At 34.8% G+C, this 21,130-nt stretch overlaps 1 protein-coding gene across 2 annotated transcripts in view; it reads left to right on the top strand.

The window, feature by feature from the left end:
* LOC126968896 (junctophilin-1) overlaps window positions 1-21,130 on the top strand; it is a 58,611-nt gene that overhangs the window by 33,410 nt on the left and 4,071 nt on the right. For both annotated transcript variants that reach the window (XM_050814046.1, XM_050814047.1), the window contains exons 3-6: window positions 17,714-17,991; window positions 18,468-18,641; window positions 18,836-19,170; window positions 19,258-20,716. In XM_050814046.1, coding sequence (XP_050670003.1) covers window positions 17,714-17,991; window positions 18,468-18,641; window positions 18,836-19,170; window positions 19,258-20,716 — 2,246 coding nt within the window. The remainder of the gene's footprint in view (window positions 1-17,713; window positions 17,992-18,467; window positions 18,642-18,835; window positions 19,171-19,257; window positions 20,717-21,130) is intronic.

The raw sequence follows: 21,130 nt of genomic DNA, 5'->3' as shown, positions 1-21,130 counted from the left end.
TCGTATACAGTTAGTTATAAATTGCAGCCGAAGCCAAAACGTTTCAAGTGTCTATTAGTAGCATTCTGTATCGCTGATACATTCGCATTAACGCAGATTAGCAAAGGCTTTTCTCTCGGCCTGCAATTCCAATATCCCAGGAAATACAGTTCAAGCCAAAGTATAGACCATTCGTTCACACATAGGAGCACGGGCAGTTTGAATAATATTATTTCTTTTGGCGTTTATTATTATATTGTTTATTATAATGAAATAAACTCGTGTAAGGCATTGACTATTTGACGTTTGAGTATGTTTGTCGCATCACTTTACATACTAGCTGACCCACCAAACGTTGTATTGCCGATATTAAAATCGCGATACAAAAGTTGATCGTGACTCATAATCAAACAAATTTAAAAAAAATGTCAAAAAAATTAAAAAAAAAAATCGTGTGAGCCACCCTTAACATTTAGGGGGATGAAAAATAGATGTTGTCCGATTCTTAGACCTACCCAATTCTACCCAAACTCAAAATTTCATGAGAATCGGTCAAGCCGTTTCGGAGGAGTTCAATGTTTAACACCATGACACGAGAATTTTATATATTAGATTGTAATTGAAATGATTTGTAAATCGATGAAAATGTAAATATTGATATAAACGAGTGGCAACGAGTTTCTTGCTACTTCTTCACATAAGCCCATCACGAAGTAGCGGTAGATTCAATAAGAAAAATGTTTTTTTTGACATTCATAAGTGTCATTTCCGTGACTTACATGAATAAAGTGATTTTGATTTGATTTGGTTTATATATGTATAAATAACTTAGTAAGTGGTGTCCATCCGACTGTATCATAAGTGAATTTACCACGTAGCGACGTCTCTACGCAACGCCAAGTGATAGATTTTTGTCGATTTTGAAATATTTTCATATGTTTATCAATATTTGATCAATAAAGTGGGTGCTAAATGGGGATATAACTAGACCACATTTTGGCCACTCAACAAAAATTACGAAATTTTGGCTGATTGGTGTTGGTGTTTCTCATTTGGCCAGTAATTTCACAAGCTACGGTGCTCTTCAGATAGAAACACAGTAATGTTTACACATTACTGCTTTATGGCAGAAATAGGTGACGTTGTGATACCCATAATGCAGCCGGCATCTTGTGCAAAGGAGCCTCCCACTGGAAAACGGACGTTTTGAACCATGTGCTATCGTAGGATACTTAGAAATGACGTTGCCTATTCCATTGGACATAATATGTTTCCTGTACAGTTCTGCAGCATACGCGGTTAAAAAGATTAAAGAATTAAATGACATAGATACGGCGCGACTAGTATACTTTAGTTATTTCCATAGTATTATGTCCTATGGTATATTGGTATGGGGCAACGCTGCCGATATTAATACAATATTTGTGCTGCAGAAGAGGGCTATTCGCGCTATTTATAACCTAGGTCCTAAGGAATCATTGAGAGCAAAATTGAATGAAATTAGCATCTTGACTGTTGCTTCTCAATATATTCTTGATAATGTAATCTATGTTCATAGGCACATAAGTAAATTTACTAGAAACTGTTATAACCATATAGTTAACGCCAGGAACAGACATACACTTATAATGCCTTCTACTCGGCTAAGTCGAGTTAGTAAGTCTTTTGTGTGGCGAAGTATATGCCTTTACAACAAGATCCCAGAAAATTTTCAAAACAAAAGTATTACGTTATTCAAAAGGATTGTTAAAAAACGTTTGTGTGGTAAAGTTACTATAACATAAATGACTTTCTTAATGATACCACAGATTGGGAATGGAGTGACCGCCCTCAGGCTATTAAATAATAAGTTTAATTGTACAATGTTACTTTGTAAATGTTACTTTAATTGTAAAACATATTTTTGATGCAAAAAAAAAGCCCGCTGAGTTTGTTGCGCCCATTCTTCTCAGGCCTGAGGCATTTCATTTTGGAATGGGTGGTAGTTTTTTGACTTTCAATAAGTGATTTCATATCCTATTTTGTATAAAAATATTTGAATTTGTATTTGAATTTGAATTACTTTATAAACATATTTTTTCGATAAAAAAAAAGCCCGCTGAATTTGTTACGCCCGTTCTTCTCAGGTCTGAGGCATTCGTTTTGGAATGGGTGGTAGTTTTTGACTTTCATTAAGTGATGTCACATCCTATTTTGAATAAAAATATTTGAATTTGAATTTATAAAAAGCTGGTCAAATTGTCGCGACAGCGTAAATATACTTGAGTACAGTAAGCCTTTTGGTTACCATAAGGCATAGGTACATACATGAACCTAATATACTAGCTTAATAGACGAACCCTGTCTGAGACTGAGATAACTATCCTTACATTAAAACCTAAGTCTGATAAAGAGACGGAATAGATGGACCATGAAACCGTTTTTAAACAATTTAGTGTCCATTAGTCTCCTGTCAAATTTAATTTTAGTGTTTTTATCATAACTATACTGTGTTTTAACGGATATTTATTAAAAAATACAATGGTGTAGTTCTGTATTAGATTGTGTTGTTATAAACAGCAACAATCCAAAAAAATAAACATTTCACAGGTAAATACTGATTCTACAATACTACTTTCGTGGTGTATGTCTCTATGAAAACCATAGAGCATTATTCACTAAAATATTTGAAATTACATTTTAAATACGCAGTAAACACTTTCTAAAATTTTATTAATTTAAAAAATATGTGTTAGATAATAAAATGTTGTATACGTGAATATGACGCCGTTTATCAATATTTGTAATAGGGATAACCAAAAGCAAAATACTACACACTTCGCTAAGTCACTAACACATCTGTAAAACTATCACACATGAACATTTTAAATTTAGTCTCGCCGTAATGAGGAGAGTGTTTGTCTATTACGCTAGTATACTAAGTTTATGGGAACATATTATTACATACTAATAGTGTCACCATCTAAAAATGATGCTATTTGATATATTATATCATAGGGTGAGGTTTGAACCAAGGGCACTGTGGTGAGAGTCGGCGGTTCTACCTATTGAGCGAAACAATCTTTTTAGGGTTCCGTAGCGAAATGGCAAAAAACGGAACCTGTCTGTCTGTCTGTCCTTCCGTATGTCACAGCCACTTTTTTCCAAAACTATAAGAATTATACTGTTGAAACTTGTTAAGATGATGTATTCTGTGAACTGCATTAATATTTTCACACTAAAATACATTAAAGAAAATTTTAGGGGTTTCCCCATACTTAGAACTGAAACTCATTTTTTTTTCATTAAACCCATACTGTCTGTATGTGGGATATGTCCCATCTATCGATAGGACTTCAAATTGATATTGAGGTTCATTTTTTTCTAAACTGAATAGTTTGCGCGAGAGACACTTTCTGGCCTGTTTTTATCGGTTGTCTAACAGCAAGAGTCTCTATCTATAAATTATCAAACCTTCAAGGTATCGTTTTAATTTCAACTCGATACCTCCACAGACTTTGACAGACAGTCAGACAGACAGACAGACGGACGGTGTGACAACAACGGTTCCGTTTTTTCCTTTTGAGGTACAGAACCCTAGAAAGGAACCGTTATAAGTTCCTCTATCTGTCAAGTCGTCTTTTCAAGGAACCGGTGGAGTTTTCAATTTGAAAATAACATTAAATGGGTATTGACTTGCTTTCGCTTATAGCTGAAAGAGCCGATATTAATACCATATTTGTGCTGCAGAAGAGGGCTATTCGCGCCATTTATAACCTAAAGAATCATTAAGAGAAAAATTTAAAGAAATTAACATTTTGACTGTTGCATCTCAATATATTCTTGATAATGTTCTATATGTTCATAACAACATTAAGGAATTTGCTAGAAACTGTGACAATCATAATGTTAACACGAGGAATAAACATAAATTTGTTATGCCTACTACTCGGTTAAGTCGAGTTAGTATGTCTTTTATTGGGCGATGTATGTGCTTTTACAATATGATCCCAGAAAATGTACGAAACATATTTGTTACGAAATTTAAAATAATTTTAAAAAAACGTTTGTGTGGGAAAGGATATTATAACATAATTGATTTTCTTAATTATATCACAGATTGTTATTATTACATATTATTATTATAATTATATCACAGATTGTTATTATTATATTACATTGTAATCCATTTTTTTGTTAAAAAAAATGCCGCTGAGCTTCTTGCGCCCGTTCTTCTCGGGTCTGCGACAGTCTATTTTGAATGAATGGTACTTTTTGACGTTCAATAAGTGATTTTGAATCCTATTTTGAATAAAAAAGATTGAATTTGAATTAAAATGCACAAATAAAAAAAAGAAAGTGAATAAATATGAAAATTCTCGGCCAAAATTTTGTTTTTCCTTCGATGTGTCCCCCGTCGCGTCGTTCAGAAAACAAATTGAAAGAATAGTTTAAAATAAATAACTAATCAGAATCTATATATCTTAGTAACTTTCTCAGGAGGTATCAAATAAACTTAATTTTAGCTAACTATAGTTGGTAGATTAACAATAGTTGTTAACTATCTATCAGATTATTTTTATGTAGATTGTTAAATCATAAGTTTTGACAGATATTAAATTTCCAAACCTAACCATAGTATTTGACATTTGACAACCAATATGTCGATCTATCTTCTATGTTAATTGATAATGTTCTATCTTTGTGAGTGACGATTACCGCTACATGCGCGAAAAATCCGTAAAAAAAATTGCGTTTTTAGAAAAAACAATATTGTAATAAAGCAGGTATTAAATACAACCAATGAAAATATTATTATACCACATAATTTAATTAAATAATGTGTAATATAATATCATTAAATTATTATTACACACTTAGGGGAAGATATGTTTATTTTAAGACTTGTATATAAATTGCAATTAAATATTGAAATTTATTTAATTTTCGTCCTTGGTTCAGTAGACATAGGAGTTACAAAAGGCTTGGGCGACGAAGTATGATACAAATGGTCTAGTAACTAGTTGCCCAGCTAACATCAATGTATCGAATTTACAATTTGCGTGGCGGTGTGCGCGTGCAATATTAAAATTAACTCTGATAATTTTTTCCTAACGCGCCAAAAAATGTATAACTTCAAAAAAGTAATTATATCGTAAAAATCCTGAATACAGTTTTTAGTACAGTACGGGATCAACCTCTATAGACTGTAAATAAACAATAGTACATTGTTTACCTAGCAGTTTCTGAGTGGTGCAATTTGTAGGCACGTCGACCAAGTCGAGGGCCTTAATTCACCTGAATGGAATCGCACTTTCCTCCGATTAGTGCATAGTGCTTGATACTACACCTACGAAGAAAATAAAAAAAGAAATTTTAACATTAATTGTAAATATAAACGAAGCATCCTTACAGAAACCATGAATTATAGCTCTAAAGGTTGATGCATCCATTTATAAAGTTAATTCTTTATTACTTTTCATGATTCATATATTGCCCATGCCTTACATTACATATACATTGTAAAGTATTCTATTTGATTGAAAAGATTCGCCGTTGAGTTTCTTGTATGTTCTTCTCACGAGCTCTACTTTTTCCGAACATAATATGGTAGATTCAGTAATTTAAAAGAAATGTTTATAGTGACAAGAGCGCTCAGTTTAAGCATAATTGAATAAAGTTTATTTGACTTTGTAATTAATGCTATCATATGTTACATAACACTTTCGGAATTCAATAAAAAAACAAGTTCTCTCTAGAACTTCTTTTAACCTTCACAGGATCTTAATTTATCCAGAATACAAAAAAAATATTAAGATTGCTGATTAACGAAGAACTTTATTTGAATTGAATTGTGCTGCTTTTAGAAGTATGACTAACTGTTAAAATATGTGTAGCAAGAGCAAGGCTTGGCAGTTTGTGTGGACATTACGAAAGCCGTGTTTAGAACAAAACACTTCTCGAAGTTTCGGGTAAAGCCTTCAACATTATATGGGCTTCCCGAGAGTTTGTAGAGTCGATTTCAAACTGAGAGCGCTATACAATTCGTTGTCAACAATTATTGCGTGAAGCAATAGAACGTCATTGGCGTGAAGTCTAAAACGGTAATAGCTGGAGTTCCCCAGGGCTGTGTTCTGTCTCCTATACTATTCCTTCTCCACTTATCAATGATATGTTGGATGCTACCAACATGTACTGTCATAGTCACAAATATACAGACTGAGCTCTTGCGTGGTGTTTTTACGATAATACGACAACTATATAATGCATAAATCTACCTAAAAGACTCTTAATGCTTCTGTGATTCCTCTGGTATGGTGCAAGAGTGTGGGTGGAGTGAACATCCATCAGGTAATATTTGTCATTTGCCTCCTATTCCACAAAAAGAGTACTTACGTGCAGATTTCTATTTATTTCCCAAATTCTGGAATAAGTTTGCTTGAGGAGATGTTACTTCTAAGAAACATGTTCTCATTAATTCTAATGAACAGCATATAATATATAAAGTTCACCAAAATCTATCATGCATTGAGTTTTCATAGCCCAAAAAATATCAGCCTTGTATTCATTACAGTTATCGTTATCTATGACAAACTGACAGCCAACGTAACGTGATTGGCCACCATTAATACGTAGTATTTAGATCCTCTTTGATTTTGAATATATACCCAAAAAAAACAATAATAGCAAAACTTGATTAATAAAACATAAATAATAATTAAAAATGATTGACATTAATCGAAAATGTCCTCTCTTATGGTAAATGTATAATATAATTTGAGTTTTCTTATTCATGAAAATCATTCTGACGTTATTAATGTTAATGTATTCTGATAACTCCGCAGTAGACTGCTAAATAATGACAAATAATAGTTGAATAATTTTCGTTATGTACTCAAAGCTTTAATAAATTTAAGTGTTAATAAACTGAATATTCTCAACAATACTTTGCGTTTCATATAACCATAGACCAAGTATATTAACTAGACTAATTGATAACTTCCGTCTCACTCACACGAAAAAAAGAAAAACTTATGCGAGTATTATGTAAACAAATGAGATAAGAGTGATTAGATTTTTTGTTTCGCCATGCGTGCCGGTTATTTCAAGGTAAGCACACCTGGTGTGCTAAACATACATGACAGCGCTGCACAGATATTTTGTTTACTTTTATTTGCGTCTATAATAATAGCTATGATTGTTGTGAAATATCCACTATTTATTCAACATCAGTGACAATTTTAATTAGAATCGAAGGAAATATGGTGCGATGTTGTGTTTTATGATGTAAAAGTGATAGTGAAAGAACACTTGTGTTATATTATGTACCTCATGATATTATCTGTCTCATGTTGGCTTTAAGTTTAAGTTATTCTTATATTATATATTACTACGACTATTCTTGGTCTATGGATATAACAGTTTTCATAGATAATGTTTAGGAGTGCCTACCTTTACATAGGTATATAAGTTATATACCTATGTATAAGTGGATAATATAACTTAGATAATTTATACAAGATAAAAACAGGCCCAAGAATATCAGTTTAGTGTGCGTTACAAGCTACGTCTTACACTCGCGATTTGCATGACTCTTTGTGTGTGTCTCCAAATAGAGGTTAACCCAATTTTTTTCGACGTTTTCACAGCTGTCATAGTAGACGTATTAATAATCGAAGGAATATTATAATATTTTAATGCACAGAGTACATTTTGTATAATATAGGAAATTCTAGTGTGCCAATATTGTATCTTAAGGCAAAGAGTAAGCAGAAAACACGCAAACATGTTGTTTTTAGACAAGTTTTGTGGTGAAAGTATAGCATTTCGAGCTATGAACACTACATAATCCTGTTACACATATCCTTTAGTCTTATTTGTAGGTTGCTAATGCTTGCTGTTGCTTATAGTTAACACTGCCGAGTCTTTTTGAACCACATTTCTTTGAAGTTATACAAGATTTTGGGCATGGTGTGACGCATTTTTATGGTACTTCTCTCAGAAAAGTTATTCTTATAGCTTGTACCTTTTTGTGTAGGTTCATTTATTCAGATTAATAGTGAATAACGAGGATTGTAAGCATATAAACTGTTTTCCACGCATTTTGAAAATATGAATTTTGAAAATATTGGCTTTGTTACATAGACGGCCGCGGCGGGCCTTATCGCTCAAGGTCGCTGGCATTTAGTGTCGCCTTAATTAAATTTATACCGATATATGGAAGTTAGGGGATATATATACATTACGTATTATTATATAGATACATTACGTTTTATCTATAGGAGGCCACATAATATACATGATAAAACCTTTTCTTTTATGATAACTATGTAAAACTATTGCAAGAAATGAAAAACAAAAGTGTTTCTTATAAGGTTTTAAGTGGAATAAATCTTAAAAAGGTTTCAAATACCGTATATCTTGTATATAAATTCTCATGTCACGGTGTACGTAATTGATCTCCTCCGAAACGGCCCGACCAATTTTCGTGAATCTTTGCGTGCATATTGGCTAGGGTGGAGAATCGGATAACATCTATTTTTCATCCCCCAAAATGTTTGGGGTCCCCCCAATTTTTTTTTTTTGCCAAAATTTTTTGCCTTTTTTTATGATACTGCATAAAAATTACATACAACCCTAAATTTCCAACCCTCTACGATCAACACCTATTTTTATATCACGATTTTTATAATATTCTATTCCATCCACAGATCGGCAATTTATAAGTGTGTAAGCATGATATATATATATATATATATATATATATCTACCACTGTCGTTGACAGTACTTACTTAAGTATTCGTAACTATTTTAAACTAATATGTTGCTATCCGTGAGCACCTTTAATTGGCCTTTTGTCACTGTTAGATTTTATTTAAAACTATTGTACGCTGTTGATTTTCCTATATGAATTAAATAAAGAACAACATGACCACTCCGATGAACATAGTTACGTAAATGCCGGGCAGGTGGCGCTAGTGGCAGTGATTTTTATCTTCCGAACCATAATATGTCGAAATGATATCATGTTGTGTATAAATGCATAGAACTCATTGATAGATTTTTTTTTGTGTGGTGATGTGCAGCGGACTAGTAATAAATAAATTATATACTTACTTTTATTGCTGAGATTTATACGGGAATATTGATGTTTGCTTCCGATTAATGAATGTTTATATGTATGTATTTCGTTATAAATATATCGTTGTCTTGCACTAATATGTCTAGTGTGGGGCACAATATATTATGTATATATATGGCTAGCCAAGGGGAGTGCTTTATGCTTAACTATATAAACTCCTTTGCAAAAAACGGCCACTTTTGATTAATTCAAGTGTTTTAGTATTTTATTTAATAGATCTGCCAACAGATTTAACACTATGATCAACAATGCTATGATACAACGTGTAGAAAGTGAGTGTTTTGTTAAAATAATTAAATAGTACCTACTATTTATATTATACTAGTTATACATTTAATTTTAATTATTTAAATAATAATTATTAATCGCAATAGTAATGAGATTCCGTTATAATCTGCAAAAACATAATGAAACTATCTATAGAGAACAAAATTACATAAAGTCAAAAAAATCTTATATATAAAATTCTCTTGTCACAATGTTAGTAACCTTACTCCTCCGAAACGGCTTTAATGATTTTTACCAAATTTTATATGTAGATTCAGTAGGTCTGAGAATCGGCTACTAAATATATTTTTTTATTTTTTTGGACGTAATTTATGTTTTTATTTTTTTATGATACAACATTAAAAAATACATACAACTCTAAATTTTCGACCCTCTACGATCGACCCCTATTTTTGTATCGCGATTTTTATATTATTCTGTTCCATCCACAAACCCGCTATAGGGTTGCAAGATGGCAATGGATCAATACTTACAATAATTGTAGTATGGTTAATTTGGTAGGTCTGAGAATCGGTTGCATCTACTTTTTACACTCCAAAAATTTTTGTAATGTAACGAGGGAAGACAAAATTGACCAGGAAGGACGGAGTTTGCTACAGAAGATCATTCAACATCCTATATAGAAAAATCTGGTCGGCCACCCATCGGCGATCTTTAAGAAAACTAATTTTAAAATGAATTTTTCTACTGTTGTAACAATGAAGATTTGCGTGTGATGTCAAGGAAAAAGGAATCGTTTTTGAACTATTTTCAACTCTGTCAATGTGGCACTGATACTGATGAGTCCAAACATTAGAACAGTATTTCAATAAACTCCTAACGAATGTATAAGGCATTAGGGCAATGATATTATTATTAAATTTATTATTTTAAAATTTTAAATTTTGATTATTAAATAATTTACAATCAGGCCATATAAATCCTAACATGTGATAGGATTTGTTGATTATATAATCCAGGTGGGCTATAAAAGATAATTTGGAATCTAAGATAACACCCAAGTCTCTAATTTGGCGAACTTCTTCTATATAATGAGTAGTCTCTAGGAAATTCCGCTTACGATGAAATTTAATGTGCTTGCATTTTTTATCGTTGAGTATGTGCATCTAGGTCGTCTTGTAATTGAGCGGAGTTTTAACTACTCTTAATGACTTTATATATCTTGAGATCGTCCGCGAAAAATGAACATTTTCAATGTTTTATCTGTAGCCCCAAATCATTAATAAATATTCAAAATAAAATTGGAACACCACATATGATCGCCTTTTGTGTTCGACACTTTAGATAGGATGAAAATCATAAGTAAAGTTGTGCAAAGATGCCACAATCGGACAATTTATTTAGGAGTAATTTATGCGTTACCCTGTCGAAAGCTTTACTAGTATCTGTGTACACCGCGTCAATCTTTAATGATTTACCCATAGAATTGGATAATTCTCTTGTATAGGGAAGAAGATTAGATGAAGTCGACATTTTACTTCGGAACCCATGCTGTTCTTCAAATAATAAGAACTTAATATGATGGCTCAGAATAGGGCATACAATGGAGTCGAAAAATCTTCCAACCGCCTTTGGGAATATGGACAAAATTCGCTGATTTCCTAGCTGAAGGAAAAATGCCCTTGGATAAATAAAAGGTAAAAAGTAAAAAATTAAAATAATCTGCATGGGTTCAGTTGGAGCAAAGTTTAATGAATAGGGCTGGGATCCGATCAGGACCGGCTCCCAGCGACACTTTAAGTTTTTTAACAGCTTTTTCAACTGAAGGTATGGTGGTGTAGATTGATCCCAAATTGTTATAAACAAGGTTAGATGGTTGCTGAAGCAAGCCACAGTCTATTGTAGATGAGTTAGAATTTGTAGAAGCGTACACGGAAGCAAAATTCTTAGCAAAAGCTTCACAAATCAGCTGCGGTATGGAATAAGAATAGAAAATAACAGTTCTTGATACCATTTCGCTAGGTATATTACCTCCTCACTTCTCTTTTTTATTTACAAAAGACCAGATTTGTTTGATATTATTAAACTTCGTTTTCAATACCGCTCAGATAGTTCTTGTAACACATTTCGATTTGAATACGGGCTCTAGCTCTAGTAATTATATACTCAACCTCACCAATTGGGTTCGCGATTCCCTTGAACTTGGTACGATATTTATTTTTTCTTTAATAATTTTTATAACTTTATTATTGTACTATATGGGATAATTACCTTTTCTGTTAGGAGCTAAGGGAACATGCTTTTCTATAGTATACCATAAGATACTATAAAAAAATTCAAATCGTATTAACAGTTGCAAAAGCGATTTGATGCGACAAAATTAAAGAAATCTTATTTATTAATGTTAAAACACTTTTGTTTGGTAATTAATTCGATCTTATTATTTTGATTTTTAGAAAACTGACAGAGCCCCCAACGCACGCCATAATTACTTAAAAACACACCTCTGCATAATGATCTCTTAATCATCTTAGCATTTTACAAAGTAGATCCTTACCAAATATAAATTCTAGTTTCATCAGAAAATAAAACCTTGATTCTACATCTGACTGTGGTCTACTTGTGTGAAATTTTCTACTTTTCAAAGATGCGGTTTCCTGAAACCTAGTCCAGGTCCTCTGACAGTGAGACGAAAGACACCAAATCATTCCGACAAATTCCTATAAATGTCTTGTTAATATGTATCTTCTTAATATATATATATATATCTTTTGTGCGTCTGTTGTAACTGAACTCCTCCTAAACGGCTGGACCGATTTTGATGAAACTTTCTGTGTGTCTTCAGGTAGATTCGAGATTGGTTTAGATTCTCAATTCCGTCCATATAATATAATTCTCCTGCTCATGTGTATGTTAGTGAAATCCTCCTAACGGCTGGACCGATTTTTCAAATTTAAGACGTGTGTACAGGACAACGTTTGTCGGGTCCACTAGTTACGGTATAAAATTGTTGTTAAAATTCTATAATAATTTGAAACATTTTTACACAATATCAATTCATTCAAATTATATAAATTATATTGATAGTACAATATCTAAACACCAAAGAGGATGTAAATACCACGTACCTAATAAGAGGCGAGATTGCCTAAGAAAAAAAAAGAAATTTAGTTTAGTATGAAACATGCAGTGAGTTTTGACATAAGTTTGAAATAGTAATTAGAATTGGGCGACAAAGTATAATCCGGCTAAGTTTGAAAGCGAACAGTTGCTTAAAACGTAGTGGATTTCGGCTATCTCCGTTTTCTGTCAATCTATCAATGACTGCACGTTTCATACAATCGAGTAAATCGCTTTTTTTAGAGAGTTTCGCTAGGCTTCTAAACACAAAAGCAAAAGGTCGAATCGAATAGAATATATTTTAATAAACACGAAATTTTCAAATTTGGAACATTTTATTTTACTTGCCAGTTATTTTTAATACGTAGACAATTGCTTGTAATTAATCGAGTTCATATAAAACCTCTTCTGTTTAAGACTTCCATAGTTGTACAGAAAAGTTTTGGCTGCCCGATTCTTTGCAAATAGGTTTATATTGTATTCTAAGAAATAGGACATAAGGGGATTTATTCATAAAAAAAACTAATGCTACATACTAGAGGTGTGCATATTACATTTTAGTTTGTCAAAATGTCGTCGGAAAATTAAACTAATTAACTTACGTTAGTGAAAACCAAATCAAAATTACCGTCTCCATCAAAAAGTAGTTTTTGTTGGAAATTATTTAGCTCATTAGTAGATTGAGTTGGATGGGAAAAATAAAAGCACCAGATATTTATTTTGTACGGTTTGTTTAGAAATTGCCAAACAAAATAATGATGAAGATTGTTTGCGAGGTATCTACCTAAGTAAAATTTTAAAAAAATCTGTAGTTTCTGAGTGCTTTATGCTTTCAAATACGCACCTACCTACCTTACCTACTATAATGTTTCATACTAAATTATTGTTGGGCTTGATTGCTTGTTGATAAAGTCATTCACGCCACCATTTTTTACGACGCCGGTTACGCCGCCACCGGCTAATTTATACCTCCACCCGCTGCCGAAGTTTTCGACACCGGCGCACATGACTACTACCTACCTACCAAAAATTCACCATCAATGTAACATCTTAATTATTAAACTGAAAATCATAATTCAATACCAAAATAAGGTATAATGCCTAATCCTCATCAGCCGGTAGACGTCCACTGCTAGACAAAGACCTCCCCCAAAAATATCCATAACGATCAGAATCCATACCCATTACTATGCTTCCAACAATAATGAAACAACGACTAATTAATATTCGAACAGAAGTTGGACAGAGTAACGCCCCAACTCGTCAACGATTGAAGCGGAAACACCCCGACTCAAAGAGTATAATAATATATAGGGAAAAGAGAGCCCTCTCTACGCATTATGAGCTGTCTATTTGAAAACTAGCGCCATCTGGAGGTTGGCCTCGAAAATAACTATATATAAGCTCGAACTTATAAAATTCATTTTTAATGTTGTGACGTAATTAAATAACTAACTCTAATTTTTAATGTAGGTATTGCAATTTTTTACCATGTTGAAATTACGCGTAGAGTTAGTTATTTAATTTTGCCACAACATAGAACATAAAGGATAGATTTAGTAGTGTAAATATGCAAAATGGAACACGAGAGCTACATACATGCGCAAACGTTAGAAGCTGCCGCCATTTTGTGACCAGTGGGCAGTGACAGAATTATAGAAAAGTTGAAAGGTTTCAAAGCGAGTGACAGCTGACAAAGCTTTTATTTTCGGGCCAACTAACAGATGGCACTACAGTCTTCTGAGAACGTCACTTTAAGGCGTCTGTCCCACCCCTGCCCCGACTCCAGTGGACAGTGAGACATCGCCTTTATAAATATCTCTACCCTCTCCTCCTTTCACACTGTACAACATATTATACTAGCTGTCCTGACAGACGTTGTACTGTTCTTATTTAAAAAAAAAAATTGCGGGTGGAATTTCGTAAAGTCCATTCTTAGCTGACCTCTACTTGGCGAAAGGAATATTTTAAGGAAATAAAAAGAAATATATAGATATAGTGATGAGTCAATATATAGGTGGAAATCATAGATTATTAAGTAACGCGGTCGATTTACAAAGGACCCAATGCGCTTAAAGATGTTTGACTATAGCTTTACGTGGAAGTTTTTTAATTCTTCAGCAGTAATCAGATCAAATCAAAGCCAGCTTTTAGTTCTTTTAGGTGCTTAATCTTATTGTAAACTTCATTGTAATATTTTGATTTGTTGTAACGAGTTTTATTTCAAACTCATCATGATCCGTGATTTCAATTAAAGAGTTATGACCATTTTCTTCATCCATGACGTTAGCCATAGCATAAATATTTGGTGTAGGTGTTCTGCGAATCTAGTATTTTTTTTTGGTTAGTTATGGCCCATCGCCCATTGATTTCCTTGGAATGTGTACAATTAAGATTTTTAGTAGATTTCCATAGAGAATAATGGAACGATCGTTCGTTAGCTGGGTTAAGTAGGTATTCATAGTTGCGTTGGGAAATGTTTGAATAGCTATCTTTAATTTCTTTGACAATTGGTTCAACAGCGTTTTGTCTTGTGCAAATCTAGTTTAGTGCCATCTGCGTCTCTGCCTTCTTTTCTCTGAGATCATATTTGTAATAAACACAGGATAACATGGCCCATCGGTCTTCTTTTTAATGTCTGGTGTATTTTTCTAGGCACATTGCTGTATATTTATAATAAAATTTCTACGTCTAGGTCCAGGTGGCCCGGGCTTGTTAGTGGAACTTGAATATCAATACTGGCATCCAGATTTACCTTAAAACTCTCCCAGTCAGAATATCTATTTATCAACTTCAGATTATAATATTTCTCTAAAATGGTGCAACTAGGTGTTAGCACTATTGGCAAGTGGTCTGACCTCAGATCGTAGCCTTCTTTTATGTGAAAAAAACCAGAAGATAAATTTTTATATATGAAAAAATCGAAGAGGTTCGGAGTTTTTTGTGGGTCAGTCGACCAACATGTAGGTTTTCCTATTGATATAACCTTACATTTGGCATCTCTAACGGCCTTAAGTAGTACTTTTCCTTTCATTTTAGTTAATCTAGAACTCCAGTGGGTGTTTTTGGCATTAAAATCTAATGTCCTAATCCCTAGTTCATACTAGGGGGTGGTTTTAATTACCGATTACCTAAACTTGTTAAAAACTTGAATATAATTCTGCTTTTAAATTATTTTTGGTGGCCAGTATAATGCCGATCTAGTAATAGTAATGATATCTTTTGGTGTGTACACAGACGGCAACTGCTTGTGTTTCCTGTTCTTCACGCTTGTAAATTCAAGGTGTTGAATATTTTCTTACTGTAAGTACTCCCTGTACCTACCTTGTGCTGTATTATTGGGGTGTACTAAATTCTAGACTTTGGAACCTTTGATGTTAATGTAGAATTCTCTTGTGACAACTGATGTTAATGTAGAAGTCACAACTCAGAAACCAGACACACGTCAATATTATCTCTAATTAGGACTATTTGCACCTCATTTTGATGCTGTAAAAGTCCATTTGCATTCCATGCCATGCTTTTTAGCGAATTCATGATTGACGATGTTTTTGTGTGTGTCTTCTCGCTACTTTCTATTTTTTTCAACCTTTCGTCCAAAGAGGATTTTAGTGATTTAAGAAGTTTTTAGTGACACAAAATTTTGAATTAGTTCCCTTATTTACAATTTGCGATATAGTAGAAATTGGAGATTTCTCATTATTTTGTATTTATCATCTTTTGTAACTCTTTGGCTACTATACAACCTCTGTAACTAGCAGGATGTGGTTCACCGCATTGGATACGCTGTGGCTTTCACAATAAATTGGATCGGTAGCATATTATATGAAACAATGTGAGAACTCTCCAGTCTCCGACAGTTAACGTGAGCTGACTTTGACAGATCGAGCGATCCAAAGCCGAGCGTGACGGCTCAGTGTTGTTCACTATCCACAAAATAGTGAAGGGCACCCAAATCATCTTTTAATTGAAAAACTTTCAGCGGACTTTGAAAAAATTAGAATAAAGTAAATCTATCCGGTAGTTTTTGCATTTTGCTCGGACATGCATTATAGACACAAATAAAATTTGAAAAACAAAATTTTATAAATAATGCGGGACTCGAACCCACGACCTCTAGCGTTCCGTGCCACTGCTCTAACCTCTTGAAGCCACAAACTGAGTCGTGGATGTGGTGGGACTCGAGTCCCGCAACGATCAAAAAAAAATTGTTTTCAAGAGCGACATCTCATGTCAATTTCCTAATATGCAAATATTGGGGTTGAGCAGGCTATCAACTGTAAAGTAGATCCTGTAGATTAAGCCACAACCTGAGAGTTGAACAAAGTGTACAAGATTTTATGACTATACGTCACTCGAACGATTAGCTCAGTTGGTTAGAGCACTAACACGGAACGCCGGAGGTCGTGGGTTTTTTAATTTTGTTTTTAAAATTTTATTTGTGTATTAATCCTAGAAGTGAGGCTTATCACTTTAAAAACATAACAAATACATTACAGACAATCGGACAAACAGACAAAAAAGTGTGTCTATCACACAGCAAGTATTGTAAAAAAAAATTCAACGCACAGATTTTACTTTGCTACGATTTTATTATATGTAGTAGTAGCTTTTGCCCGCGACTTCGCCCGCGTTGAATAGTTACTCTGGGCAGCATTTTTTATTTTTTTAGGATACTTTTCAAATACACACGGCTCTTTGCGCTCTTATATGATACTGCGCATATCCCTTGTCATTGTGGACAGTCTCTTTAATAGTATTTCCCTGTAAATTTTAATCTCTTATTTCATCCCCATGTAGGTTAAAGTTTCACAAATGCTCGAACAATGTTTATAAATTATTTCTTACCAAGTGCCTTAATACAATTTTTCATGGTTTTACCTTCGATGATGACGAATTTTCACACTAACTGCCACCCCCTCATTCAACCACTCCATTTATTTTTTTGCAATTAAAGGTAGCCTATGTCCTTTTTCAAGCTCTAGTCTATCTTTGTACTAAATTTTATCAGAAACGGCTCGGTGGTTTAGGCGTAAAAACTTAACAAACAAACATACATTCACATTTAAAAGTAGTATTAGTAGGGATATAGGTAATAATATAATAGATTAGTAGAGAATATCGTGAACCCGTAACTAAATACAAAATTATTTAAGCCGCACATTAAAATATGAAGATGTTTGTCACGTTTACGACTATAGCGGATACATTAAAATAATTGAGTTATTAAACAGCGTAGCTAAAACGAGGCGTTTCTCTTGCAGGAACTTACCAAGGACAATGGATGCGGGGCCTACGTCACGGGTACGGAGTCCGTACATCTGCCCCGTTCGGCCTCGCGTCGCACTACCGCGGGGGCGCGCGCGAACACCGGGGTTCCATGTCATCCCTGGCGGACGCGACCGGAGTCCCCGACCCCTCCGACAGAAGGACGAACCGTATGGACGAAGCGCGAGGCGGATTTGTGCTTCGGACTAACTCTGACGAACCTTCCAGAAGGCGAGGCTCGTTGGGTGAAAAAACAAAAAAGGGATTATTCAATGTTAGTATAGGTTACTATTACTAAGGCAGACCACATAGCTCGAAGAACAAGTTGAAACAGTAGCCGTTGGGCTAATCAAATCCACGTAATAGAAGACGCAGTGTAGGCCCCCCACTAGATGGACTAGTGATCTGGTCAAGATCGCCGGAATTAGTTGGATGAGGGCAGCGCAGGACCGATAGTCATGCAGATCTTTGGGGGAGGCGATTGCCCACTAGTGGACTTCTTTTGGCTGAGATTGTGATGATGATGATAGGCTACTATTAACCACGCCTACGGAGTTTAAGAGTATTTCTGGGGAAATAAACTTGTATGATTTATTGACAAACCAGACAGCACTAGTTCTACACGCAATCTTTCTTTAGATTTTCCGAATAATAGTTTGCACGAAACAGTGCACAGTCGAAGTATTTCTTTAGACGTGAAAAACAACATTCAATGAATTCAGCGAATATATTCATCTTGTTAATTTTTAGAGATTTAGACGAGAACGCAGTGCAGGGGATCTGGACCCCCGCGGTACTGCGTCTGTCCGGTCTGGAGGCTCTGGGGGATCTGCAGCGTCATGGGTCTCCTCAGTGGAAAGCACGCACTCCGCAAAGACGCGGGTCTCCGTGCAGACTAACTCCAACAACAGCTTTATTGTCGAGGTCAGTCTTTATCAAAACGTTTTCCAAACCTTTATTTATATATCTCCTATATTTCCGCGTACGTAGAAATAAAAAGGAATAAAGTGTTATACTAACATAAATTCAAATACAACACTAATTCTAATCGCAATGATAATTTATTTACTTTAATCGTTATGTTCAGAATAGTAATTTAAAAAATGAACATTTTGTAGGATGAGCACATAGACGCTGGTGCGACTGAGACGTATATGGGAGAATGGAAGAATGATAAACGTACTGGATTTGGTATCAGTGAACGGAGCGATGGCCTGCGGTATGAGGGGGAGTGGTTCTCGAACAGGAAGTATGGTTATGGAGTAACTACATTCAGAGACGGAACTAAAGAAGAAGGAAAATATAAAAACAATGTTCTCATTACAAGCCAAAAACGAAAACACATGTTTCTCATGCGTTCAGCGAAATTTCGAGAAAGAGTAGATTCAGCTGTAAATGCAGCACAGCGGGCATCTAAGATTGCACTGCAAAAAGCAGATATTGCTATTTCCAGGTAAACAGTAAATAACATTAAAAAACTTAAAATTAACAAAATATATTCCTACATGTTTTAATATCCTTTTATTTTGATATATTTCAGGACAGCTACTGCCCGAGGAAAAGCTGATCAAGCGGATGAAGTCGCAGACCAAGCAAAAGAAGACTGTGATATAGCGCAAGCTACTGCTAAGCAGTTTGCTCCAGATTTCAAGCATCCTGGATTTGACCGAATAGGTTTAAGAGACAGATATAGGCAGAAAGTTTATGATACACAATTTACGACACCCCCAGTACAAGAATCTGAACAGATCTTGGACGGAAAGAGCATTCCAAATCACATCCCTCCGACACATACACAGCTTCCTCAGGCGAATAAAATTCCAAACGCAACATCCTCAAGGCGTCCATCAGCACAGTATAATAAACCAAGCCAACCTGTCGACCCGAGACTAGCGAACAATTCTAATTACAGTCCTGATAACAGAAATATTGGTCAATCAGATATGTACTACAATAACTCTTCACAAGACACGTCATGGTCTACGACGGGAAATTTACAAAATCAAGTTATAGATAACCGGAAGCAATACCCCATGGGTGATCCGGTTGGATATGGACCCACCACTAGTTCACAGGCCCAAACAAACTATCGATTACCACAACATCAAAATGTTGATCAAAGTAATCAGCAATACAATAACCAAGATCGAAGATTTTCAAGACAGTCAGTAAACCAGAGGCTTCCAACTCAAGACTGGAATACTGGGCCTGGTTTAATCCGTCGTCAAAGTGTTTTGGGTCAACCAAGACAAGATGCACAAGGGAATACATATATAGATGGTGGCACAGCAGCGTATGGTAGAAATGAGTTGCGAACAGGTACCGTTCACTCAGAAGGGCCATTAGATAGGCAACCACTTAACCCAGACCAACAGATGAATAGACAGCCAACAGATCAAAATATGTATCGACAACCTCAAGAAACATTCGGTTATAGACAGGGCCCAGAACATCAAACAATAGATCATCAAAGCTATAGACAACCTCCAGACCAACAGCTTTATCGCCAGACTGCAATAGACCAACCAAATTATAGACCAACATCAAATGAACAAGATGTCAACGGAGAAAGGGACCATAGACAAGCCGGTAGCCGACCATCTATTGATTATTTCGATCACTATAAACGACCTCCGAGTCGAGATTCAAGTGTAGATAGATATGGGAGGCGATCAAGGCAGCCGTCAGTAGAAGCCACTGCTCCCAGCGGTGGATCACGATCAGGGTCGATAGCGGCCCCACCTTTATCATCGTCACGCCCTCCGTCCAGAGCAGCCACTCCTGCCGGAAATGGACACTTAGCTTCTGGTCGAGCTTCCATGTCGCGTGCATCGTCTCGAGAGCAACAGCCATTTGAGGATACATTGTTGCGCAAGCGGACCCTCGGACAAGAAATTACTCCGTCTCCGTACCAACCCAAACGGACAGAGAGTTTATATGTAACTCAAAACCCTGCACCCCCATCCGCAGCACCTATGGGAGGTGGAGGAGGTAGAAAGGTAAGCTTGCATTCATTACGTAAAAATTGGACTACCTTTTCGCGAACAGACCGAACGTTATTTAACTACATAAAATCATACAGTTGTAAAATCATTAAAATAATTAAAACTTTCCGTTAAATTAACCATATTACATCCAGTACAGATGTTCTATTTAATCACAATTAGAATGAGCTAATTCCTAACTAATGAGCAAATTTATTTTCTGTTAATGTAATCTTTGAACACTCTAAAACATTTGGCATTCGTACAATAGGTTTACAAAATACAAATGAAGGAGACTAACTATGCAGCGAATCAATAACATGCAAAGTCGTTTTCAACTGCTCTAATCTCGGAGTAATGATATCAAACGTAACAATTATATGATGCTGTATCTTTGTGCGAAGACTGCATTTGCGAAAGTGTATGTCA

The sequence above is a fragment of the Leptidea sinapis genome, chromosome 17, assembly GCF_905404315.1.
Source record: "Leptidea sinapis chromosome 17, ilLepSina1.1, whole genome shotgun sequence".
Taxonomy (NCBI): domain Eukaryota; kingdom Metazoa; phylum Arthropoda; class Insecta; order Lepidoptera; family Pieridae; genus Leptidea; species Leptidea sinapis.
The sequence above is the reverse complement of the archived record's forward strand: the minus strand, read 5'-3'. Positions and strand labels throughout refer to the sequence as shown.